This window comes from Arabidopsis thaliana, chromosome 3 (assembly GCF_000001735.4).
Source record: "Arabidopsis thaliana chromosome 3, partial sequence".
Taxonomy (NCBI): domain Eukaryota; kingdom Viridiplantae; phylum Streptophyta; class Magnoliopsida; order Brassicales; family Brassicaceae; genus Arabidopsis; species Arabidopsis thaliana.
In genome coordinates this window covers 15,818,263-15,844,239 of record NC_003074.8, presented here as the reverse complement: position 1 = coordinate 15,844,239, position 25,977 = coordinate 15,818,263, and the positions used below count along the sequence as shown (strand labels likewise).

The following is a 25,977-nucleotide window of genomic DNA, read 5'->3' as shown; positions in this document are numbered from 1 at the left end:
ACATCACTATAACTTAAGATAATTTTCCATCTAAGATATTTCTAATCTATTTTTCAGTTTAAAACTCTACAATTTGACTTATAGTTCACAATATTAGCTATTATGTCATAAACAAACATAATTAACAATCAACAATTTTCTTTATATATACTACAATATATATGACTAAAACCAAAAAAAACTATATTGAATGTAAATTTTATACAACACATTTCTTATAATATAAAATCTCGCACGAACGTGCGGGTCAGAATCTAGTTAATATAATAAATTATGCAATGCTGTGAAACTAAATATTTTTCAAACTAATTAAATTAATATTTTTTTACATAATTTTTGTTTTAGTATTTATGAATTCAAATTTGATAATTCGCTAAAAAACTTTTTAAAAAATTATGTTTGGCGCATTTTACTTAAGTCACATAATTGCTTTTTATTGGCTATGTTTTGAAATGGACTTTAGTATTATTAACCTTAATCACCATTCATATGCATAAAAATGAAGCTTATAAGTTTTTGTCGCCTAAAAAACATAATATTAAGATCAAATTCTAACCTACATTAAGTTTAAAACTCTTACACAAGCTTTAAGCCTTGTGTTAATGACCAACTTCATACACAATGCAGGTCAGTCTCATCATTCGTGCATATTTGTGTTTTCTCAAAGATTTACAACTACACTTGGCCTCTTACTTTCCTAATCAGGAAAGCTTATTCAAAAAATTGTTTTCTCTTTGTAGGCTTCTCTTGATAGTGCAGTAAACACAGATTTGATGCGGCTGTTTGCCATTGTTGATGGTGTGACATACACTTTGGAAGCTTTGTTTCTTCAAACTCACTTTAATCTATTATTTGATAAAGAATTATGTTTTTCTCACTCAATGGATGAAGGAGTCGTCCATTTCGCAGGCCTCTTTTTCTCTGACTCTCTTTTGATTGTTCAATTTTTGTATAATATCAATTTTGATTGTGACAAAAATTTATGCAATGAGAGGGCTCTAGATGATCACAACAAGGACCAACACCGTCAACGTAAGTGAAGTGGATCTCGTGGGTCTTGTAGAGAAACTTTAACATTCATGTAATGTTTTTATTTTAATTTATTGTTCTTCATTCACTATCTGCGTCGGCTTAATTTCATTATATGAATATTTTTCAACCACCCATAATAACCATTTCTCACCCAATTATTTCACTTTTCGTACAAAAATATATTAAATATAGATATATACTTCTAATAATTCAGACGAAAGTAAAGAGAGAGATCATATAATTAAGGGAGGTCGGCGACTTTCACACGTTTGGGCCACAAACGACATGAGTTCATTTTTTTTTTTGGTGAGTACGACATGAATTCATTATTATTGTAAAATTCATCATAAAAATCAATGTTTTTCATTTCTTTATGCAAGTTTAAGTAATAGAATAGTTTACAATAAAAATTAATTTATTTAATTATTTAAAATTCATCTGCTTCTGTGATCATTATGCCACAAACCACATGAACTTTGTTCGTCTCTTATGAATTTAGATACCACAAACACAAAATTCTCAAATAATTACTACACCAACTCTATAGCTCTTTCAATTCATAATTTCCAATCAGTTCAAACTGTTTTAGATATCATTTGACACCATATATTTTAAATATACATATGAATTGTTTATTATTGGTAGCTCAACATCCATGTCATTTTTAAGCAAATGATTGATAATGATAAAACATCTCCTACCAAAAGTTTCTCAAAAACTAATATGAAAAATATAAGGAGACAAACATAAGTAATCATGAATAAATATATTGAACTAATCTTTTTTTTTAAATTTTTTTTTTTGCAAAATATCTAAATTAAAGTCGCTAAAACATAAAACATCAATAACAGTTTGTAATGTTAACTCACATTTAGATCAAAAACAAAGATTGTTAGAGTTATTTGATATAACTTTAGCAATTGTTTAAATTTTCTTTTCACATTAAAATAAGTCACATCAATCATATTAGTATTCACTTTTACAATAATAGATTCTAATCCTCTACATCTGTTTTAAATTTTAAAACTCAGCGCACTATCAAGTATTAATTGTAAAATAGCTTTTTCGTTAGAAAGTAATTTTACATTTTTTGACAAAAAAATACATTTCTGATAATTTGTAACTTGGTGATGTCTTCTAATACTTCTAATCTATAAATATTTAACAAAATCATTACAACTTAATATACCTATATATTTAAAACTAATTAACACTTGACTATGTTAACATAGAAAGAATTTAAAAATATTTTGTTGAAAAGAAATAAAATAAATCATGTTCAACAGCCCTAAAATATGTAGACTAAAATTTTAAATTGTAGACTTATTATAAACAAAATTGATGATTTTTATGAAGACATTTATTAAAAAAATTAAAAAGCGGATGAAAAGCCATTCAAAATTTTCTAGCTACAAGGATGTGGTAATTTATTTTTTAATATTTAACTAATTAGTTATTAAAAATTGTAGTAAGTGATATTCACATTCTTGAATCTCATTATATGTCTTCTTTTTTTTTTTTTTTTTTTTTTTTGCGAAATTTCAACAAATGAAGGAACAAATAGCCGAGGAAAGACATCATTATCTTGATGTCAAATACCACCATATGAGTAATACTACTTGAATTCCATAAATCCTTGTTTTGCAATACATGACAAAACTGAATACTTATTTGGTAATAATTTAAGTGTTTACATTGTCAGTTCTTATTCCATATATCTAAATTTTTCATTGATCTAAACTTGCTTACACCACTTGAATATGCCATGAAGAAATAGTTGGCAGCTTTCGCTCATTCCCTCTTTAAAGATACAATTCTAATTAGAGACATTTGCGATACAATGTATTCTTATGAAGAAATGGGGGGGGGGGGGGAAAGAGGAGTCGATGACATGAAAAGAAGATGTAGAATTTAAGAATTTGAATTGACCAAAGAAAAGAGAAATAGCATAGGTACAATTCTCTTGGATGAAGTGTTAATAATGAACACTTTGAGAATTTAGAAATCTTCTTAAAAAATAAATAAAAATAAATAGTGATATGAATTAGAAAGTTGATAGGTGAGCTTGTATATATAAGTATATAAGTAACACTTTTTATTTGATAAACGTAATTACTAATTCAAAATTTTTTAAAACAACTTCAATATTACACTATTATTTATTCTTAAATTGTGATATAAATTACAAAAAATAAATTAAGAAATAGAAAGTTTTTTGCCTTAATCATGCAATATAGCATTTAGTCTGAGAAAATCTTTTAATCTAATAGATGAACTCTTGTTTTGTAAGATTTTCATTCTCCTTTATGGTTTTCTTTTTGTACCAAATCATATAGGCAAATTATATGGTAGCAAATCGTAACAACATGCTTTGAAGAACTAAGTCATCAATTATTATTAAACACAAATAAAAAATAGATAAATGAAGACCTAAGACCTAAGTCTCTATCAGTCCAAGAAACTCACTCTCTCCAAAACAGCTTTTGCACCAAATGCTTTCAACTTTTCTACGATCTTCTCTCCTTCTTACTTTAACGATCGAATGACTCTTTTCTGCTAATTCATTAAGTTCCTTTATGGATGATTATGATCCCATGACTTGTATCTTGACCTTAGATGAAGCTGCGGGAAGCTTCACCACATCCTCAGTGAGTTGCATCTTTTTAAGGTCATCCATTTCAGTTGCAAGATAAACTTTCACCAATTCAAGACACTCCATTTTCAGTAACAAATGGCTTATGTGTTTCAGCTCGGTTGCACTTCCTTGATACTGCTTGATACTCAACATCTTTATTTTGTTACTGGAGGGAATTTGAATCCCCACAAATCGATGTCTTCGTCCAAATGTGTAACGATTCAGACCCTGAAGCATCAAGATTATTGAGAACACTTTATTTTCATGCCATAATCTTACTTATAATTTAAGATTTGTTCAGGGTTTGCTTCTTACTGATAGAACCAGAGTTTTTAGGTTTGGAGAACGCTCTAGTAGAAGTGGAAGCACTTTCCAGTCTCGTTTTTTACTTGAAAGCATCAACTCAACAGCAGAATATGGAAATCACCTGAAAAAACACAAAAAAGAATGTCGTCCTACTTTTAACCAAAAAATGATGAGAGACCATATATACATTAAAACTGACCTCAACAGCAGAATAAGTTAAGTGAAGGGTCTTAACATTGCGTATCTCACTAATGAGATTTTTTACATCCGCGTCATTTTGTACCTGGCGACTATCATCTTCTAAGGAATGAAGGTCCAGTTCAACTTTGGCTAGAGAATCTAAATGACAATGTGGAGCTATAGGCCGAGGAAAATCAGAGTAGTAGAGGTCGACAACATTCGGCGTGTCAAGTGTAAGAATTGTAGAACGATCAACATAATAGCTAAAATTAATGGTAACTGAGAGTTTCTTAAGGTTTTTGCTAGATATGAGGAATGGGCGAAACATGTGATGTATGGTTAAGTCCTCAAGTGCAGGGCAAGCTGCGAGAAACACATCAGATAATTGATTATCCTCAAACCATATATATTCAAGTAGGAGGACTTTTAGGACCGGGAGAGATGTATCTTGAGGAATTCTTGGGCAGGCTAGTCGTGTTCCCAATGACAGCTTAACCAGTTTGGTGCTGGTGAAGACTTTGTATGGGAATCCAAACTGCCACAAAGAATCTTTTTGTAGGTTATAATATAGCCAGGGTCTAATAGAATCCACTACATGGTCAAATCTATATATTTCATCACTTATTAGTGAGAACGTTTTTATATGGCCACCACCTAGGAGCGCCAATGTCCTCTCCATGAACTCCTCAAAACTTTTTTGAATGTCGTTACTAAAGTACTGATTGTAACCGTCTTCATGGTGCCAAAAGATGTAATCGTCCAAGTCAAGATTATGCACGAGAGAATACAGAGTCCTCCACCTCTTTGAGAGAAGAGAGGTTGATATAGCTTCTTTCGTGGGAAGGAAGTATAAGATTTGGACAAGGAGATCATCTGGAAGACAATCCATCGAAGCTAGATTCATTTGTTCAGCAACTTTATCTCCATGTTCCGTATCAAGAAGATTCGATTTTGAGTTGTTCATTTGTTGTTAGGTTGTTTTTGTGAAGGATAATGGGGTTTTATAAATACGTATAATGATTGGTTTCCTTTTCAAATTTACTTTTTACCATGTGGCATGACGTTAATTATAAATTTATTTTTAGTTTCACAAAATCTGAAATATTAAATAATATGAGATCATAAAAAATGAAACAAACAAAAATTAAAGTCAAAGTAAAGTTTACTAAATTTACTTTAATTAAGTTTCCATTATCACTAACATTTCTTAAAAAACTTTTTTAACTTCATTAATTTTTATATTGGATGCCTATGATCAATGATCTATAGTTTATTTTAGAGACCCACAAATAGCACAATTTTAAGTTTTTTGGACAAAAATAGCATAAAAAAGTTTTTTAGACATAAATAGCACTCAAATAATTATTTGAGAAATTCCTAAAAGTAACACTAAAACAAGTTTTATGGACAATAATAATACCACAATTTTATATAAAATATATTCAACCAAAATAAATTAGAAATAAATTTAAAATATTATATTTGGGTTCTCTATTTCCAATTTAGGGTATATATTTCAACTATTTAAAAGAATTTTAGATTTATTTTAATATTAGTTTATGGTATTATATTTGGGTTTTCCTATTTCCAATTTAGGGTATATATTTTCACCATTTAAAAGAGATTTTTCATTTTAAAATTAGTTTATAGTATTATATTTTATGGCTGGGCACAAGGCAAGTACTTGCCAATTTGGAGGTACTTGTGACTCGACTTGTCTTGTCCAAGTAATTGGATTTTTGGCTTGTTACTTGCTTTATTAAAACGAGTACTTGATCTAGTAAGTACTTGTCTAAATTTTAATTACTTGCAAGTTACTTGATCCGCCTTCTTACTTGCCAAAATTAAATACTTTTACTTGAACCTAAAATATTTAGAATAAAAAAAACTATTTCATACATAATATTTAAGGTCAATGAGTTTGTTACAATAAATTTAAATTTTTAGCTTTTATAGGCCAAACCAAAATTATAAATCTATTATAATAATTTAAGCATTAGTATTTTAGTAACAAGTATACAATGCTCAACAATTAACAAGGTAAGTAATAGAAAAAAATTATATCCAGACTTAATTATTACTGATCCCACAAGTCACATGTACAAATAACGAGTAACAAAGCAAGTAAAAAGACAAGCATCAAATTGAGGCAAGTAACGAGGCAAGTAACGGGGCAAGTATCAAAATGAGGCAAGTAACGAGGCAAGTATCAAAAAAAATTATGATACTTGATACTTGGCTTGCACTTGCAAGTAATAAAATAAACCGACTTGTTACTTGACTTGCCTATGACGAGTACTTGAATTTTCAAGGCGAATACGAACCGAGTAGCGAGTAAGCCGAGTAGCGAGTACTTGTGCCCAGGCCTATTATATTTGGGTTTTTTATTTCCAATTTAGGTTATATATTTTCACTATTTAATTTTTTTTGATTCAATTTAATATTAGATTAGTGTTTGCTATCATTTTTATTTGGGGGATTGATACAAATGATAATAAAAAAACTTTTTTATTTAATTAATTTATAGAGGATTAAAAAAATTTTATGCTATTTTTGGAAGTTTCAAAAGAAGGTGCTATTTTTGGGATAATAAAGTTTTTAGTGCTATTTGTGTCAATTCTCCTATATAAAATGAGGATATATATGGTTAAGTCTTTAAAGTACCAAACACTATTGATTTTATAAAAATAAAGTACATTTTAATTACAAATTTAAGAAATGTTAGTGATGATGGAAACTTAATTAAAAGTAAATTTAGTTAAATCTCATATCTTATTTAATATTACAGATTATATGACACTGAATATAGTTAATTTTTAAATTTTTAAAATTAATATCATGACACATGGCTAAGACCACAAGCTATAAAAGTTAAATCCCTACCGAGAGAGCTCCATTATCCTTTCCCATAGAAAACAACCAAGAAGCAAGTGAACAACTCAAAACTGAAGCTTCTTGATATGGAACAGTTGAATCCGGCTTCAATGGATTGTCTTCCTGATGAACTTCTTGTCGAAATCTTATCCTCCCTTACCACGAAACAAGCAGTTTCAACCTCTCTTCTCTCAAAGAGGTGGAAGACTCTATATTCTCTCGTGCATAATCTTGACATTGACGACTACATCCTTTTCCACCGGGAAGACGGTTATCATCGGTATAGGCCTGACATTCAAAAGAGTTTCGAGGATTTCGTAGAGAGGACATTGGCTTTCCGTGGCCATATAAAGACGTTCTCACTAAAAAGTAGAGAATTATATGCATTTGGACTTGGCGTGGATGTTGTTAACCGCTGGATTTGTAATGCCCTGGAACGCGGTGTCTCTGAGCTACATCTATGCATAAATTCGCAGTTTGAATTACCTTACAAATTCTTCACTAGCACCACACTGGTTATGCTGTCATTGGGAAGAGGACTAGTGTGCTCAAAAATTCCTCCGGAGACATCTCTCCCAGTACTTAAGATTCTCTTCCTTTATTCAATCTGGTTTAAGGGTAATATACTCTCTGATGTGTTTCTGCCTGCTTGCCCTGTCCTTGAGGAGTTAACCATACATAACATGAATTATCCATACGTCATATCCAGCAAAAGCATTAAAAAGCTCTCACTTACCATTGATAATAGTTATTATAATTGTCTTATACATAATCATTCTAGCATTCTTAGACTTGACACGCCATGTTGTCGACCTCTACTACTCTGATCTTCCTAGGCGTAAAGCTCCACATTGTCATTTAGATTCACTTGCCAAAGTTACGTTGGACCTTCATTACTTAAGATATGGCTATCAAAAGGTGCAAAATTATGCGAATGTGAAAAATATCATCAGTGAGATACGCAACGTTAAGACCCTTCACTTAACTTCTTCCGCTGTCGAGGTCAGTTTTAATGTATGATTTCTCATCAAATTTAAATTAGAAACAGGAAAACATTCATTGTGTTTGTCTCAGGTTATTTCGGTATGCCGCAAAGATGGACTACCGGTGTTCAACAACCTTGTTGAATTAATGTTTTCGAGTCGAAAACGACATCGGAAAGTGCTTCCGCTTCTACTAGAGCGTTCTCCAAACCTAGAAACTCTAATTCTTTCGGTGTGAAACAAACCCTGAACAAATCTTAATTTATATGTAAGATTGTGGCATGAAACTAAAGTGTTCTCGATGCTCTTGATGCTTAAGGATCTGTATCGTTACACATATGGTCGAAGACATCGATTTGTAGGGATTCAAATTCCCGCGAATAACAAAATAAAGATGCTGAGTTTCATGCAATATCAAGGAAGTGCAACCGAGCTGAAACACATAAGCCATTTGTTACTGAAAATGGAGTGTCTTGAAGTGGTGAAAGTTTATCTTGCAACTGAAATGAATGACCTTAAAAAGATGCAACTCACTGAGGATGAGGTGAAGCTTCCCGCAGCTTCATCTAAGGTCAAGATACAAGTCATGGGATCATAATCATCCATAAAGGAAGTTAATGAATTAGCAGAAAAGAGTCATTCGATCGTTAAAGTAAGAAGGAGAGAAGATCGTAGAAAAGTTGAAAGCATTTTGTGCAAAAGCTGTTTTGGAGAGAGTGAGTTTCTTGAACTGATGAAGACTTAGGTCTTTGGTCTTCATTTAGCTATTGATATTTGTGTTTAATAATAATTGATGACTTAGTTCTTCAAAGAACGTTGTTATGATTTGCGTCCATCTAATTTGCCTATATGATTTTGTTCATCTATGAACTTTTTTCCGGTCAATTATAAGCATTATTAAGGCCATGAATCTTTACAAAATGTATCACAAAATCTGTTCTTCTTGGAAGAATAATGGATAAGAACGGAAACATAATCCTTTGTCTTTCTTATCCGTTAATCCAATTACAAATGAATCAAAGTCCTAAATTGATAAGCTTAATTGGAGTTACATGAAGCTTTAATCCTCTTTACACAACAATGATCACGCAAGATATCTTTTTCTCTACTCTCTCTTACTATTTATAGTAGGTACATTCGTACAGACTCTTCTCTCTTGCCACGTCATCTTCGATTCTCCTTCTAAAATAAGCTCTCCAATGCTTATCAAATAACTGATAATTTTGGGAACTTTGTTACTCCATGTGTTTCATGATCTTCACTCAAAATTCTCACTTTTTTTTCCATTTATAATAGAATATTAGCTTGGCTCCACACTATAACCAAATTGTTGATTCAGGACCTTGAGTTTTAAATATTTTAGAATAAATTTAAATGAATATGGGCATATTGTATAGGCAGACTAACTATGCAATATTGTGTACTTTCTTTTTTTCTCTAGTTTATCTTGAGACTTGGTTTCCCAGCAAAAACAAAAGAAACAACTTTTTGATAAATTTTAGCCCCCCAAAAAAACAAAAAGAGAGATCAAAGATGAGAAACTATTTTCTTGTTTTTATAAATCTTAGTGTCTGTTTCTCTTTTTACTCCACACTTGCTTCACTTGAACCTCTCCATATAAACAAGCTAAGCTTTGTTATTCTCATGTTGTTTCCCATCATTGTCAATGTGGCAGCTAATTAAGCGCATATCTCTCAACTAAATATTATGAAGACGACCAAATCAAACAGACACAAAAAACTGAAAAAATGTAACAAAATGTCGGTATACCGAAAACACAAGAAAGCAAAGTGATACATGTTCAAATTCTCCTTGACTACTCTCTCAAATAAGAGGTCAGCTGTAATACTTAGGGATCGATTTCTACTAAATTCTTTTGTCCAAACAAGAGGTTATAGTGTTGAAATTAAGCTAAACGAAATAGTAAAAAAAAAAATAAAGCAAGCAATAGCAGATTATAAGGGTGTAAATTCAAGTGATTAAAACGTAAGGCATAGAGATATGTAAATTTTTGTAAATTTCTAAAAATTCGTGTAACTTTTTGTGAGTGTTTTAAATTTTTGAAAATGTTAGATTATAATTTTTTTAAAATCCTTGTAAATCCTTTTAAAACTCTTGTAAATCTTTTATAACCATTGTAAAAGGTTTTAAAATAATTAACAAAGATTTTAAAAGGAGTTTTAAAGTATTTACATATGTATCTAAAGACTTTATAAAAATTTTAAGAGGTTTTAGAATGATTTTACAAGAGCTTTTTAACAACTTTACAAAGTTTTTTAAAGAGTTTTTAAAAGGTTCTCAAAAATTTTACAAGGATTTTCAAATGTATTTTTTGGCTACGAAAAAATTTGTTATGGAAACAAATTTTGGCGGGAAAAATTATTTGGCGGAATTTGTTTTTTGCGCAAAAAAAAATTTTGGTGCCAAAATTTTTTGGCGGAAAAATTTAAGTTTCTATTTACATGTGCTCATTAGATAAGGATAATTTGGTCATTTTATTCAAGAAAAAGGGTATTTTTAAAAATAGACAACAAAAAAGGATATTGTTGCAAAAAGTAGTAAAAAATAGTACTTTTGAAAATCCCTCAAAAGTTTTTTAGATATAAATAACACTCAAGTAATTAGTTTATTTTTAATTATTAAAATAAACAATTAAGAAAATCCAAAAAATACACAAATTCATTACCAAAAATTCCAGACAATATTTTCCCGCCAAAATATTTCTGACAATATTTTCCCATCAAAAAAATTCCAATAATCGTTTTCCCCCAAAAATAATTCTGTCAAAAAAATTCCGCCAAAACAAATTACGAGCCCATTTTCTTGCCAAAAAAAGAAATTCAGGAAGGATTTTAAAATTTTTAAAAAAGATTCTAAGCAATTCAAGAAAGATTTCACGAAATTCAAAATATATATTTTTTTTGTAACCTTCCTGAATTTTGTAAAATCTTTTCTGAATTTCGTGTAATCTTTCAAATAATCATTTTCCGAAATTTAGGAAGGATTTTACAAAATTCAGGAAAGATTTCACTAATTCAGGAATTGTTTCACGAACAATTTTTTGTGAAATAAAAGAAGTAGTTTTCTAAAAATTGACAGAAAGATAGTAATAAATAATCGAGCAGAAGTTTTTCGAAAGTTTAAGAAAATTAAAGTTTAAACGAAAAGGAAAACCTTAATGACGTAAATGAAAACTTCTTCTTAACAACCAAAGAAACTAATAAAGTCCAAAATAATAAAGCTATGGTGTCTATATAAATAAACATCTATGGATCATTGATAGCCGATCAAAGATTTTATTCAAACAAATAATTTATTGACTTAACTAAGGTACCTCTCGACGAGCTTGAAAAAGACTTTTACTAATAAGAAAAGGAAGGGATTTCAAAGAACATATATGGAGCATGTGAAAAGTTTGGAATGTATGACATGTACTGCTTAAACAAAATCATAAGAGGATGGAAAGAGACATCGTAGGAAAGAAGTATGTGAAAGATTATTTCACAAGAAGGTGAAGTGAAGAGGGATTAAGGTGTATTTCGTTTGTGAAGCATTAAATTTTGGAAGGACATGGTTTGATGGTGGTGTTCCTAATTGTATCAATTTGAATCAAGTTCTAGAATATATAAGTTGAGGTATTGCAGTCTAGGAAACGTGAAGGTGAAGAGAATTTAAACAACAACATCAAATGAGAGAAAGTGATAAAGTTAAAAACCAATTTAGAAGTTAAAACTTTTTATTAGTTTAACAGAAAACAAAACAGAGCAAAATAGAGATTTTATTCTTAAAAGTTCAAACAAAGAGTTTATTGACTTCACTACGATACATTTCGACGAGCTTGAAAAAGCTTTTACTAACAAGGAAAAGAAGGGATTTTCAAAGAAAAAATATAGAGCATGTGAAAAGTTTGGAAAGTAGTACACGTACTTCTTAGACAAAATCATAAGAGGATTGAAAGAGACACCATAGGAAAAAAGAAGTATGTGAAAGTTTTTTCACAAGAAGGTGAAGTGATGAGGGATTGAGGTGTGTTTGGTCTGTAAAGCGTTAAAGCAACAAGGACATGGTTTCATAATGTTGTTCTTCGTCATATCAACTTGAATAAAGTTTCAGAGTATATAAGTTGAGGTTTTTCAGTCTGGGAAGCGTGAAGGTGAAGAGGATCTAAACTGCCTCATTAAAGGAGAGAAGTGATAAAGTTAAGAACCAATTTAGAAGCTAAAACCTTTTATTAGAATAATAGAAAACAATAAAGCAAAACAACGATTTTATTCTTGAGGAAAATTTATTGATTTGACTCAGATACTCTCGACGAGTTTGAAAAAGGCTTTCACTAACAAGGAGAAGAAAAGATTTTCAAAGAAGAAATATGGAGCATGTGAAAAGTTTGGAAGGTAGGGTATGTACTGCTTAGACAAAATCATAAGATGATGGAAAGAGACACCGTAGGAAAGAAGTATGTGAAATATGTGTTTCAAAACAAAATGAAGTGAAGAGAGATTAAGGTGTGTTTGGTCTGTGAAGCGTTAAAGCAACAAGGACATGTTTTGATGGTGGTGTTTTCTAATCGTATCAATTTGAATCAAGTTCTCAAAGATATAAGATGAGGTCTTTTAGTCTGGGAAACGTGAAGGTGAAGAGAATCTAAAATGCAACATCAAAGGAGAGAAGTGATGGAGTTAACCAATTTAGAAGTTAAAACCTTTTATTAGAATAATAAAAAAAAAAACAATATAGAGCAAGAAAAAAAATTTCATAGAAATTCAAACGAAGAGTTTATTGACTTGACTTAACTACCTCTCGACGAGCTCAAAAGAAAATTACTAATGAAGAAAGGGATGGATTTTCGAAGAAGAAATATGAAGCATGTGAAAATTTTGGAAGGTATGACACGTACTGCATAGACAAAATCATAAGAGGATGGAAAGAGACACCGTATGTGATATAACCCTATTTTTAGTGTTTTAAACTATGTTTTAAATATAGAGTTTTGAGTCTTTTTGTTATTTCTAGAGTCTTTTTAGAGTCTTTTCAGGTATTCTATGGAGAAGGACAACAATGAAGATGAGAAGACATTTTGGAGCAAAAGCTGAAGAAAAGAAGCTAAAGGACGAATTCACTTTCAGATCCAGTTGATAGTGTCGATCCACAGACTCTTCGTGTCGATCGACACCAGTTGCGGCCGAAAGAAGTTCATGACGCTTTTAAGTTTGAAGAATTAGAAATTTGCCCCAGAAGACTTCTCTATTTTTATTATTAGTCCCTACATGTTTTTTAGGTCATATATATAGTTTTAAAGGTCATTGTTTAGACCTATCAAGTTTCCTAGCAACCAAGTTATTTTCCAGAGTACTTTCATAAGCTATTCATCCCCTGTTTTCAGAGTTTTATCAGAGATTTCATTACTAGTGAAGAGATCTTTTCTAACTCTTTTCTCTATTGATTTGTTTATACTTTCTTATTCATACATGTTGTTTGTTTCATCTATCATGTCTAAGTTGTTGCTTGTTAGAGTTAAGATTTCTCACTAGGGATTCATATGATTTAGTAGATTGCTCCTTTTCTAGGTTATCTGTAGAATTCTTCATCTTTAGTTGTTCTTAATACTAGTTCTAGAGTAATTAACTAGAACTTGATTCGAGATAATAGATATACCCACCATAGGTATCTGTTACTAGAACTACTATTTGATGAGCCTGGTTTATAGGTGTGTAATAAGAATCGGCTTATCTACTAAGGTGAACTTATCGAACTCGTTTAGCATGCGTGTTAAGGTATAGGATTTCACGGCACAACACCGGGAATTTTAGCTCTAGGCATAGTGAGTTTCACGGAACATCACCAGTTATTCTGATATTAGAATTTGAGTTTAAGAACGGTTTGATAACAACCTAGCTATATCTAGATCTACTAATCAATTGTTTAATGAGAATACCCTAAACCCAAGCATCTTATTAGCTTGATTTACAACCAACCAATCCTGCTATTTGCTTATTTACTATGTTTTTATTTTCTTACACTCATCTAGCTTAATCTCAATACTTAGGTTCATTTTGTGAACAAAAGAACTTTGTGAAATTCTATCCTTAAGTACAATTGACGATCTCTTATTTGAGAGAGTGGTCTTAGGGTAATTTGATATACGTCAACATGAAAGAAGAAAACAAATAAATGAGTCCTTGCAAAAAGATAGAAAGAGTGATAGCTCTTTCGAAAAAGATGTGAAGACGGAATTATTGAAAAAACATGTGAAAAAGTATAGTTGTTAAAAAACGTATAGATAAGCTTATGAATATATTTTGTATAGAATCTTATTTTTAGAAAAGGTATACTAATCATATCTTAAGTCGACCAATTTTTTCGTACCATTCACTAACAAAAGCTTCAGAAATATCCTCCATGATCCAATTATTGAGGTTATTCTCTTGGCTTCCTCCACCGGCGCCGGTAAAGCTTATGCTTGCCGGCGTCAGGATCTTTGTTTCTCTGCTTTCATTGGCTCTTCTAAATCCCCTGTATCTCGCTATTGTTGGCCTTTATCTCAGTCAGCCCCATTATTCCCCTTTAATCCAAAGCTCTTTGATGTTTCTTCGGATGTTGAAGCTAAGAGACGTTTCCCGGCAACCCCGTTCCCTTGCCAAGCTCAACCCACGATCTATCCATCGCTTTTGAACCTCGAGGAGCCATCCTTTATCAGCGAGACTCCATACTCGCAACTGTGACGATTTGCTCCGGCCTGCCCAGATGTGCTATGGTTGGATCTCTCTCGTCTTCCCATGAAGCCGTTTCTCACCGGAAACTGCAACCAGGGGGCGGCGCAACCCTAACATATGAAGATGCCTCTGGATTGGATCTTGTTTCTCGCCTATTGGGCTCAAGCCCATATTTTCGTTCATTGAGACCCACCCCTTTAAGGTGCTTTCCACGCCTTCTTCTGCAAAAGACCAGGTTCTGCTTTATCTCTTCTCCGATTCCTCACTGCAAATTGTTGTGTCGATCTATGGAACCAATTGTTCATGGACGCCGATTGGATCCTAATCACACTTTGTTGCAATGTGGGTTCAAACTTTGTCTGATAACCTGGCCATTAGAATCACCTAGGGGTTTTACTTTTGTTTTTAGCAACCATGTTTAAGGCCAAATGAATTTGTCGAGGAATAACGACATTATGATCCCGGCTCCAAGGAGCGGTGATTACCGTAACTTCCTCGACCTCTTATCTCCATATCCCTTGTTTACTGAACTCATTCATGTGCCATCTATCATCTTTAGTGATACCTTTAACACTCTCAAAACTTTGAAGCCCATGTCCTTTTATCATCTCTCTGGGTTAAACCGAAGACAAACTTTGTATGGATTTCTTAATCTCCATGGCCGAGAACTCCATGTGGGAGAGAACCCACCTGTTTTGTTACGCTTTATTACCCGACATTTACGAATCCTTGTTTTTGCTTCCTCTAATGGTTTGAGGTGTGTGTTTAGTTGCTTAAAAGTCCCTGGTCTATTGCTCTTGAATCTTACATGCGGGAGTTTTGATAGTGTTTTTGGAAGCTTGCCAAATGACTACCTTTCATCAAGCTCTCTAGAAGACTTTAAGCCATTCACCCTCTACACTACTTCCATTCGCTATGGCTTGCCCAAGCTCCAGTCTCATCTTACGGCAGCTCTACCTCTCAACCTCACGCATCGGAGTACCGTCTTTGCTCGAGCCCTTGTCAAAGCACTACCTCGTGTAGTTTGTTTGGTGCCGCCGAGTTTCACGTCTTTGACCCTTACACCAACGCCACTTCGTCTCTTGACAATGACGAATTGTTCTTCCTTTGATTTGCTCTTGGAAGATTTGTCGATTTCTTTTGATCTCACTTGCACCAACAAATTACCTAGCTTTTGGTTCAAAGCCCTCAAGGATTTGATATCGATTAACCCTATCTATCCCTTTATGTTTCTTATGTTATCTTATCTTATGTTTTCTTTGGGGTATGCCCTTTATTGTGATGTTCTAAACTTTGGGAATTCATTTCCCCTCCATCTTTGTATTTGGTTTCCTTGGTAATGGAATGAAAAACAAACCTTTGACAAAAAAGAAAGAAAAGGTATACTAACTAATCTAGTGAAGTATACAAAAAAAAAAAACAATAGTGAATTTGCGACGTCGAAATTATTCTTCATACAACAATTTATTTCATCAGACTCAATCAAAATGTCTTACGTAAAAAGATGTCATCATCCAAAATATCAAAACGATTACAACATTTAACAAAATATGAGCCAAAAATGTTCTTTTGATAAATGTTGTAAAACCTAAAAGTTTTATTAGAGTTCTTTGTAGTTATGTATTTAAATTGAATTATTTGCTTTGGTAATTTTAAAACTCAAGAAATTTAAATTATTAACAATAAGTAGACATACTAAACATATATCTCAAATTTTCAGTAAATATTTTTAGTTACACAAAAAATCATTAAAAGTTTTAAAAATAGACCCACGCGTGGCGTGGATTTATAACCTAGTATTTAATTAAAGTTTGTAGTGCTATTTGTGAAATTTTTCAAAAGAAATGCTATTTTTGTCAATCTCCCTGGAAATTATCATAATCTAAAATTTTTTAAATAGTAATATAATTATTTCATATATTTAGACTTTTTGTTTTTATATATAATAATCTTTACAAAATTAAAAATTTACATTAGGATTATTTTAATATTCTGTTTTTATTAACATAAGATTATAATTAGGAATATTTACATATTTTTAAATATTTATTTCCATATTTTTAAATATTTATTTATGGCTTTTTCCGTAAAAAAAATAATATAGAAAATTATCATAACCTAACAAATGTTAAATAGTGAGATGGCCAACCGCGATTAGTCGTTTACATTAGGATTATTTTTATATTATGTTTTTATTAACATAAGATAATAATTAGGAATATTTGCATATTTTTAAATATTTATTTATGAATTTTTTTTCTTTTTACTAAAATTTTAATATAAAAAACTATCAGAACCTAAAAAATGTTAAATAGTAAGATGGCTAACCGCGATTACTCGATTACAATCTTATGTGTACGTTTTTAGAAGCTTATATAGCTTCGACTCTTTTTATAGTAATGATTAGAAAAAAAATAAGAAACAAGATCTGATTTGTAATTGGAAGCAACCAAGGTGAACCGGAAATAAGTTGGTTTGCCACATTGAACCGAACCAGATATAGCATTTATCATCCCAACACAAAGAAAAACCTTACCAAGAGCAATTTTGTCACAATAGATTTGTAATTCTACACTATTGTTAGAGAGTTTTTTTTATAATCTTGTTGATTAGTTTTTCATAATCTTGTAAAGTTTTTTAAATAATCTCTCTATTTTGATAATACTTTTTATGACTTTATTTTGTGAAGAAAAATATAGAAAGTCATGAACCTCAATAACATAATAATTTAAATAATTAATAATCAGAGATTCTTTTGTTTTATTATTGAATAATACAAAACTTTTATTGACTTGATAAGAGTATGAATCCAATAACCCAAATTTATAAAGATTTTAGATTACTTTTTACAAATCTTAAATGAATAACACAAAACTTTAACCTACTTTAAAAAAATCTTGATTGAATAACAACAGATTGTACATGATAATTTAAGTCATTAAAGCTCTTCTGAAATCATAAACCAATAGCACCATCTAAGTATTGTATACAATTTTTCTTTTATGTCCCGGAGAGAAAGCTTGAAAGTTCAACCTTTAGGGTTTTTGGGTTTAAACTGAACCTTGAAGCGTTGACCCTTAGGGTATACTGTCTTAAACTCTGTCTCTATGGATTGCGTGGTTTCAATGGATTGTCTTCCAGATGATCTCCTTGTCCAAATCTTATATTTACTTCCCACGAAAGAGGCTGTTTCAACCTCTGTTCTCTCCAAGAGATGGAGGACTCTGTTTACTCGCAGTGATAATCTTGACTTTCACGATCCCATCTCCGGGCGCCCCGAAGATATCCTAAAGAGTTTCAATGATTTCGTGGACAGTTCATTAGCTTTTCAAGGTGGTAAACATATAAAAAAGTTCTCACTTCATACTAAAATTAAAACATTTGAATATCACGTACTTGACCGCTGGATTTGTAATGCCCTGGAACACGGTGTCTCTGAACTTCATCTACACCTAATGCATGAATCGTGGCCGTGGTTGTTTTCTATCCCATCTAAAGTTTTCAACAGCTCAACACTGGTTAAGCTGTCATTGGGATCGAGACTATACTGCCCAAGTTTTCCTCCGGATACATCTCTCCCAGCACTAAAGGTTCTGCTCCTTGATTCAATCTTGTTTCGGGATGATCAATTATCTAATGTGTTTCTCGCTGCATGCCCTGCACTTGAGGACTTAACCATACATCACACGTATCACCCATGCGTCATATCCAGCAAAAGCATTAAGAAACTTTCACTTAGCGTTAACAGTGGTTATTATGGTGCTGGTTATATTCTTACACTTGACACGCCAAGTGTTGTCGACCTCTACTACTCTGATTCCCCTCGGCATAACGCTCCACTTTTTCATTTAGATTCACTTGCGAAAGTTACATTGGACCTTCATTTCATAGAAAATAACAATCGCGAGGTGCAAAATGACGCTGATGTGAAAAATCTCATTAGGGAGATATGCAACGTCAAGACCCTTCACTTGACTTGTTCTACAGTCGAGGTAAGTTCTTAATGTATCGTCTCTCATGATTCTTTCTGTTAAAAAGCTGTCCAAGTTCAAACATTCTTTGTGTGTGTGTTATCAGGTGATTTCCGTATACTGCAAAGGTGGACTACCAATGTTCAACAACCTTGTTGAGTTAGTGTTTTCGAGTAAAAAGGAAGGTTGGAGAGTGCTTCTGCCTCTTCTGCTAGAGAATTCTCCAAACCTTGAAACTCTGGTTCTCTCGGTATGAAGAAAACCCTGAACAAATCTTCATTTATATGTATGATTGTGACATGTGATTAAAGTAGTATCTTCTCTTGATGCTTCAGGATCTGCATCGTTACACATTTGGACGAAGACATCGGTTTGTAGGGATTCCAATTCCCCCGAATAACCAAATAAAGGTACTGCGTATCATGCAGTACCAAGGAAGTGCAACTGTACTGAAACACATTAGTCATTTCTTACTGAATATGGATTGTCTTGAAGTTATGAAAGTCAACGTTGCAGCTGCATTGGATGACCCCAAAAAGATGCAGCTCACAGAGGATCTGTTAAAGCTTCCCACAGCTTCATGCAAGCTCAAGATTCAAGTCCTGTGATCATCCTCATCCATAACCAAGTTATTACATATTTCAGAAATTTAATAGTAACTTCTTTTCTTTTTTTTCTTTTTTTCTGTTTTAGTGATTTATGGTTAACGAAAAATATTTCGTACACAGCAATCAGAGTCTCTAACGTGAACTATCAGTGAGAAACTTCAAGCAACCTCGAGGCTTCGTGAACTAAACTCAAAACATTTTCTACTTCTTCTTCAATCTTGCCTGATACGCTATTGTTTTGATTCTCCAGTGTCTTCAACGCATTCTCGACTCTCTCGATCATATTCGTGTGCACATCTTTGGCTCTAAGCTCCTCTGCAATAAGCTCTTCTCTTATAATCATCGCCTCTTCTTTTCTCAGATCCGATTCAAAGACAAGCTGATGAATCTCGATTATCATGTTTTGTATTTCAGACATCCCTTGTTCTTCCATCTCCTGAATAGTTTGCTTCTCTTGAATTGTGTTCTCCAATTCCATTTCTGATTCGGTTCTAGTCTTTGAGCTCTTCTCTATCTCTGTTTCCATGGTTTTGATCTCTTTCTCCAGTTTCAAAGACTTCTTAGTCATGTCGTCAACTTCTTTTCTAACCGAAGCAAGCTTCTCCCGAGAAAGCTTCATCTCCGATTGGAGCTTTGTTTTTTCTTCCTGGGATTTCAGCAAATCTGTGGCTTTTCCTGTACGCAGAATGTTATCTATCGTGCAAAGAACACCCTCTTCCTCATGCCTCTTGTTCTCTTCATCCACTTTTATTTTCAGCATTACAATGTTACTCTTCAGCTCTGCCTCAGATTGTTGGATCTTACCCATAGCAGCATCGATTTCTCTTTTGTGAGAACGGATAACATCGAGTTCTTCATTTTTCTGGTTTAGATAACCGGAAAATGAGTTTACATGCGCCCTTGCTCGTTCTTCTCGCTGTTGAAAGTAAACTGCTGATGATGCAAAGTTTGATAGTGAGCATCTGAGAGCGGCCAATTTTTTCTCTGCAACTTCCTTTCTTGCATTAGTTTGATCAGAAACAGTTTTGATAGATCCTAGCTCAGACTGGTGCTCCTTAACTTTTTCTTCGGTCTCTTTGCTTTCCTTTGACAGCTTGATGATGTCCAAAATATTCTCTTCAAGCGAAGAGAACACTCCAATAGTTTTCGCAGATATTGAAAGCTTTTCCTGCGCCAGTTCAAGTTTCAGCTTTGCTGAGTTTAAATCTTCTGTGGACTTTTCAGAAGAAATGTTACACAGCTCCATTTCAGTATCGGAATTAGCTTCAATAGGCTTCTTTTGGTCAGGAGAAGAGAGAAGTCTTTTCAATTCATCCTTTTCCTTCATCGCATTTTCGTACAGACTCATTAGCTTCTCGTTCTCATCGTGCATCTCGGTTAGCTGATTCTCCAGGTTTCCTATCATTTTCTTCTGTTCTTCAGCTGCACTTTTTTCAACCTCTAAAGCAATTTCAGCACTGTTCTGAGCGTCCGCATTATTACTTGACGAATCTGTCTCGATCTTTCCCCAAGCTCTGGAACTGTTTTCTTCGGCTACTTGTTCATACAGCTCTATAAGCTTGTTGTTGTCCTCAATCAAGACCTTTATTTTCTGGCGCAAATCATCATTTTCTTTCGACAATTTGATTGCTGTCTCGTGAGCTTCAGCTTCTCTTTGACTAACACATGCAATGGCTTGAACCATTGTTTTAACCTCCATCTGATCATCATCACCAACCATGCCTGAGGATCTTATTTTTCCCTCAAGTTCATTAGACAAATTGTCGACAAGCCTGCAAGAGAAATCCAAAGAGATGAGCTGAGGCTTAATAATTGACCCTGAAAATGAAATGTATAGTGTGTGCAGTGAATTACTTTTGCAATCTCTCTTTCTCGTCAAGTGAAAAACTTAAGGACTTCTGAAGAGATTCCATTTCTGCCCGGTTTTGAATAGCCTTCATTTTACAAAACGAATCAAGAAAGTTAGACAACTTAATGGCATAAACCTTGACTGAATAGTCAGACTCAATGCAAGACTAACCTGCATCCGGAGAAATTCATTCTCATCTTGGATAGACGAAAGTTTCTTTGATTCCTGATTCTGCAAAAAACAACAAGAACAAGTGTCAGAACGCGAAAAAACAACTTATTCGCTTGCCAGAAATTAACAGACTTTGTGAGGCAACATCAGCTCAGATGAAAGAGAATCAAGCCCTTACCTGGTTTGAGCAGAACATATTGCTGATGTTACCATCTTCTTTAACCATGGAGGAATCTGACTCGTGCATGAGTTTCCAGTCAAGAGCTTCTAGCAACTGTACATAGATTCAAGTTACACATACTAATAAAAATCGTAAACAAACTTCTGAGGTCTCGAAATGACAGAATATATTACTCACCTTGGCTTGTAACGCTTGAATCTGTTGATTTAAGATATCCCGTTCCCCTTCCTCACCTTGTGATTTCAATCTGTGTAGCAAGTGAAAGTTAGAAAAGATGTATATAGCTGAGGGTCCACAAATAGGAAATCTTCAGAGAGTCTTCTTGCCTGCGGATCTCTTCTTTCAATCGCAAATTCTCCGTGGCAAATTTGGTAACTTCCTGATTTCTGTCAACTTGAGCACGTAGCACCTCTATCTCCTTCATAAGGTCACCCTTTTCTTTTTGCAGATGAGCTTCAACAGGGATCTTTCCTGAAGTTACACCTTGTAAACTCTTGATTGCTGAATCTCGGAGCTTTAACATCATTTTCAGCCCTCGTATTTCATCCTCTCTTTTCTTTTCCTGTTTGGAGACAAAAAAAAAAGTTGATCAACTCATGATGAAAGATTTTCGACAGTATGTGAATCTCAAAAGTGAGGAATCTATTTCTAACGTACCAACTTCATTGAGGCCTCATTTTCAGCAGTCAAAGCCTGTAAAGCAACGTCCTTTTCCCTCTCTCTCCTGAAAGCACCCACAAGTGCAACTTCGTAGTCTTTTACCTACAAAAGCCATACAAGTGAAAATGTTTAAAAACAAACCAAATGCTGAACAATGAGGATCAGATTCCTAAGAAAAAGAAATAGCTTAGCCGATAGAAACTCCCTATCAGGGAAAATCCAATTACAAACCTTAGACATCCTTTTGTGAGTTGTCAGAGGAGTGAATGATCCATTGAACCCATCCCACTTGAGAGACATTGGAGAGGCAGGGCAACCCATTGAGATAGTGTCCATGTCCTGATTGTCTACTCCACCCATTCCTCTTAAGCGGGTTACTTCTTTCTGTAAATTATGACTTCAGACACTTAATAACATGTTCATATGAGAGAAAAAGCAACAGTCTTTGCTAAAACACTACCTTGAGTTGTTGAATTTGAAGCCGCATAGCAATAACATCTCCAGACGCATCTTCGTTGACAATTGCCTGTTGGATTTAATATAATTAATACAACTAAACTTTCCAACTATGTCAGATCCATGACTTAGTAAACAATGGCAAGGAATAATTTCATTACATTGTTCTTAATAAGCTTGGCACGCTGTGCAAACTTCAAGGTACTTAGGGTCTCCAATGAGCAACTGAATAATAGAAAAGACAGAAACATGAGATACAGTCCAATGAATGTTTCAGGCAGAAAGGTCATGGAATGATAAACAAACAAGTATCAGTTTACCTGCTAGATGGACTAATATTCGCAATTATAATTGTCTTTGAATTCCCTCCAAGAGAATCCTGTAGATATATAAGAGTGACGGTCAATGATCGGGGCAATTAGGGTGCGAGAACCACAATACAGGAATCCATGCTTCACATCATTTAAGAAGTTTTTTACCTGAAGCAGAAATGTGAGCTTCGAATCTCGATAAGGAACATGAACTGATTTTCCATTGGAAACGCTTACGAGATTCATGATTACAAGCCTGCAAAGTCAGTGTAGCCACAAATCATTAAAAAACTATATAACAAACACCAAACTAGAAAAGCTTCTGCAAGATGTATTCGTACCCCAATGTAGAAAGAGACTTGTTGATGTTGGTAGCTTCTTTGAGGCGTTCACCTTCAGCTCCTGAACTCTTTTGCCTATATTCCAGATGTTAGCAGAATATCTTGAACAGAGAAAGGGTAGTATGTTTGAAACTTATAGCTGCCATTACCTTTCAGATCCAGCTAAATCAACAAGATTAAGCCGTGCAAAACGATGATGAGTTACACCTTGAGATACCCACTAATAGAAAACACAGATCAGGATAACTTTTACTTTGAGAAATTGATAAGCTATACATCATCATAACGATTTCAGAAATAAAGCCTGAGAACTCAAGTAGCAAGTTGAATGCAATTAATTACCTTGCTTTCGATGATACATGTAAATACACTGTGGGATCGACTACTTGCACGATTCATATTAGTAGCGGCTACTTTCCTGTTTGCAGCACCCTACACATAAAAGATGTGGAAGTTGCATGAGAAAGCTATTATGAAATAAATGAATGACATGAGCAAATTGTCAACTACTTCTTGCATTATCTTTCTGACTATGGAAGGAAAGAGCATCTAGCATGCAAAGTAGTTAGTAGATGCAAAAGAAAAGATGAAAGTTCAAGAAAATAGTGTCATTAAAGCTTCTCCATGGAAACTGAATAATTTGACATAACAGGTTATTTTGAGAAATTTAATCTTACATAGGATCAAACTTTTATACTTAGGAAAAGTAGTACGGGAGCAGGTCAGAGTCAGAAAAACCAAGAAGAACAGACAAAGTGCACCTAATATCAAATAGCTAAGAGAATAAAAATAAATTACCTGCATCAATTGTTGAATCACGTCTCTGGCACTTGAAACTTCAATCTCCTTTAGATTCTCAACATGAATACCTTTTTTGTGGTCTTCCCTTAGCTGCAAAAGAGGATATTTGGTTAATCCCACATAAGATACGAAATTCAGATCACAAGTTGCCATGATACAATTGGTATGTATACCTGTAAATTATAAGACGATGGATCTAATAAATCAAGGATTTGCTCGTTGTAAATCTCCAGAAATGAGCATCTACATGTGAAATGTAGCTTTTCCTCTTTGCGAACCTCTTTTTCCTGGTAAAGAAAAGACAGATAAGTTAGAACACAGCATTTCACAGCTAAAGCATATGCATACAGAAAGACAAACACACCAAACCTTTTGGATCCTTGAGAACAAATACTCAAAAACTCTAGGTGTCATCCCGCAGTTGACACTATGTCTACGTGTTCCTCCCTCGATATCTCCAAGCATAGTATGAGTTTTCCCACTTCCAGTCTACAAATTAAGACTACCATCAGTCATCAGACTGGAAACACTAGAAAGCAAATACAGATAAAACTCACAGTCAGAAAACTCACCTGGCCATATGCAAACATACAGCTATTGTAACCAGCCACAACATTCTCTACCATAGGTACTCCAGCCACTTTAAACATCTGCTCCTGTAAGAACAAATAAAAGCAAGCAGACTCAGGAACATTCTAGAGCTTCGAAAAAAAGATGCATAAACAATCGGCAATACCTGGCTAACATTCTCATCAGCAACGAGATCAAATGTGAACCGAGACTCTGGATTCCCAATCCAAGTAATTGCCTGACCATTGTCTTGCCTTACACATTTGTTGTTGCCTTGTACAGAAATCTCTGAACTACTAAGTGGACGAGTTCTTATGATAACCTATTTTCAACATTCCAAGAAACGATAGAACAAACTTAGTTTTCTTTTATCCAGAAAAATCAACAAAACCCTAAAATGTTCTCAAAATCAATTCATTAATGTGTTAAAACCACAAAATCCGAAAATTATTTCGTCATTAAGATTCTTCAAGAGCAACCAATTCAATTGAACCAAAAACTAGGCATTGTGACTACTACACAGAAGCTAGGCGAAATCAAATCTACACGAATCAATCACCAAAACCGCTCAATACCTGAACATTGTGATCTTTCCAAAAAGCGGGATCTTCATTGAACTCAAAGCTTTGAGACCTCGATATCTGAGCAGATCCAGCGCAAATCGCACCATCTTCGTCCAATTCAGGCATGCTTCGAACGGCGGAAGAGAAAAGCAAAGACTGATGAGTGTGATTATCTCTCGAGACGGTGTTAGCTTCTGGCGTGCAAGGTACAGAGCGGAGAGATTCCGACGGAGCGGGACGGTCGTTGAATCCGAACCGGCGCTTGATGGCACTAGCAGTCTCGGAGATAAACGGCATGCTTGATTTGGTTGGGTGATGAGAGAAGATGAGAATTCACTGAGTCAGTGAGAGAGAGAAGAGAGAAATTTGAAATTTGGGTCTCAAGGGGGAAGAGATGGAGAGAGAGAGTAAAGGAAACGTTGTGAAGAAGACGAGATGTGATCGGAGGGTGAAAGGAGCGTGTTAATGAACGGCTGAGATTTATTTCAGTTTTTTGAAATTAATCGGAACGTTGGGGCTTTTTGATTTCTGAAACGTTGCGCTTCTTCTATTTTTTAATTCATTAAATATATGATTGCATCGGTTATGATTACACCAAACCGGGGATAGTTGAACCGGATATTTTGTATTGATTCATGAGAATATTGACTAAGTAGCCAAATTTTTGAAGATAAATCATAATAATTAACAAAAGAGTGAGTTTGGAAAGTAATCACATTTTAAAACATAATTTAAAAAATAGTAAATTTTGTTATAAACAGAGAAAGAGATA

General features: G+C 33.6%; 5 protein-coding genes and 2 long non-coding RNA genes across 8 annotated transcripts; 3 read left to right on the top strand and 4 right to left on the bottom strand.

The window, feature by feature from the left end:
- Nucleotides 1-3,480: 3,480 nt before the first annotated feature.
- AT3G44090 (F-box family protein) lies at nt 3,481-5,117 on the bottom strand (the record flags this gene model as incomplete). Its single annotated transcript, NM_114277.1, has 4 exons — nt 3,481-3,546; nt 3,644-3,895; nt 3,983-4,069; nt 4,173-5,117. 4 exons carry the CDS (start codon nt 5,115-5,117, stop codon nt 3,481-3,483), a joined length of 1,350 nt encoding a protein of 449 aa, NP_189995.1.
- Nucleotides 5,118-6,288: 1,171 nt separating this feature from the next.
- Nucleotides 6,289-6,500, bottom strand: AT3G06725. Its single transcript, NR_141275.1, has one exon. It is a non-coding gene; the product is annotated as an other RNA (long non-coding RNA).
- A 613-nt stretch (nt 6,501-7,113) lies between these two features.
- Nucleotides 7,114-8,608, top strand: AT3G44080 (F-box family protein; the record flags this gene model as incomplete). Its single annotated transcript, NM_114276.1, has 4 exons — nt 7,114-7,645; nt 7,818-8,029; nt 8,102-8,242; nt 8,330-8,608. 4 exons carry the CDS (start codon nt 7,114-7,116, stop codon nt 8,606-8,608), a joined length of 1,164 nt encoding a protein of 387 aa, NP_189994.1.
- Nucleotides 8,609-14,416: 5,808 nt separating this feature from the next.
- Nucleotides 14,417-16,087, top strand: AT3G44070 (Glycosyl hydrolase family 35 protein). Of its 2 annotated transcripts, none has more exons than NM_001339121.1 (2): nt 14,417-14,958; nt 15,550-16,087. In NM_001339121.1, the coding sequence occupies exons 1-2, from the start codon at nt 14,762-14,764 to the stop codon at nt 16,061-16,063; spliced, it is 711 nt and encodes a 236-aa protein (NP_001327478.1). In that variant the 5' UTR covers nt 14,417-14,761; the 3' UTR covers nt 16,064-16,087. The 2 variants fall into 2 exon arrangements, with proteins under 2 accessions (NP_001327478.1, NP_189993.1); NM_114275.2 differs by having other exon boundaries at nt 14,935-15,480; nt 15,562-16,076.
- AT3G06715 lies at nt 14,499-14,748 on the bottom strand. The gene has a single exon (NR_141274.1). It is a non-coding gene; the product is annotated as an other RNA (long non-coding RNA).
- Nucleotides 16,088-17,848: 1,761 nt separating the features above from the next.
- AT3G44060 (F-box/RNI-like superfamily protein) lies at nt 17,849-19,302 on the top strand (the record flags this gene model as incomplete). Its single annotated transcript, NM_114274.1, has 3 exons — nt 17,849-18,715; nt 18,801-18,944; nt 19,030-19,302. 3 exons carry the CDS (start codon nt 17,849-17,851, stop codon nt 19,300-19,302), a joined length of 1,284 nt encoding a protein of 427 aa, NP_189992.1.
- Nucleotides 19,129-25,729, bottom strand: AT3G44050 (P-loop containing nucleoside triphosphate hydrolases superfamily protein). Its single transcript, NM_114273.4, has 21 exons — nt 25,218-25,729; nt 24,809-24,964; nt 24,645-24,728; nt 24,442-24,561; nt 24,246-24,359; nt 24,070-24,162; nt 23,614-23,703; nt 23,421-23,491; nt 23,272-23,346; nt 23,099-23,186; nt 22,940-22,998; nt 22,781-22,844; nt 22,624-22,689; nt 22,395-22,547; nt 22,161-22,265; nt 21,830-22,065; nt 21,681-21,750; nt 21,501-21,596; nt 21,323-21,382; nt 21,157-21,236; nt 19,129-21,074 (listed from the first exon to the last, which is right to left on the bottom strand). Exons 1-21 carry the CDS (start codon nt 25,500-25,502, stop codon nt 19,448-19,450), a joined length of 3,792 nt encoding a protein of 1,263 aa, NP_189991.2. The 5' UTR covers nt 25,503-25,729; the 3' UTR covers nt 19,129-19,447.
- Between the last annotated feature and the right edge of the window lie 248 nt (nt 25,730-25,977).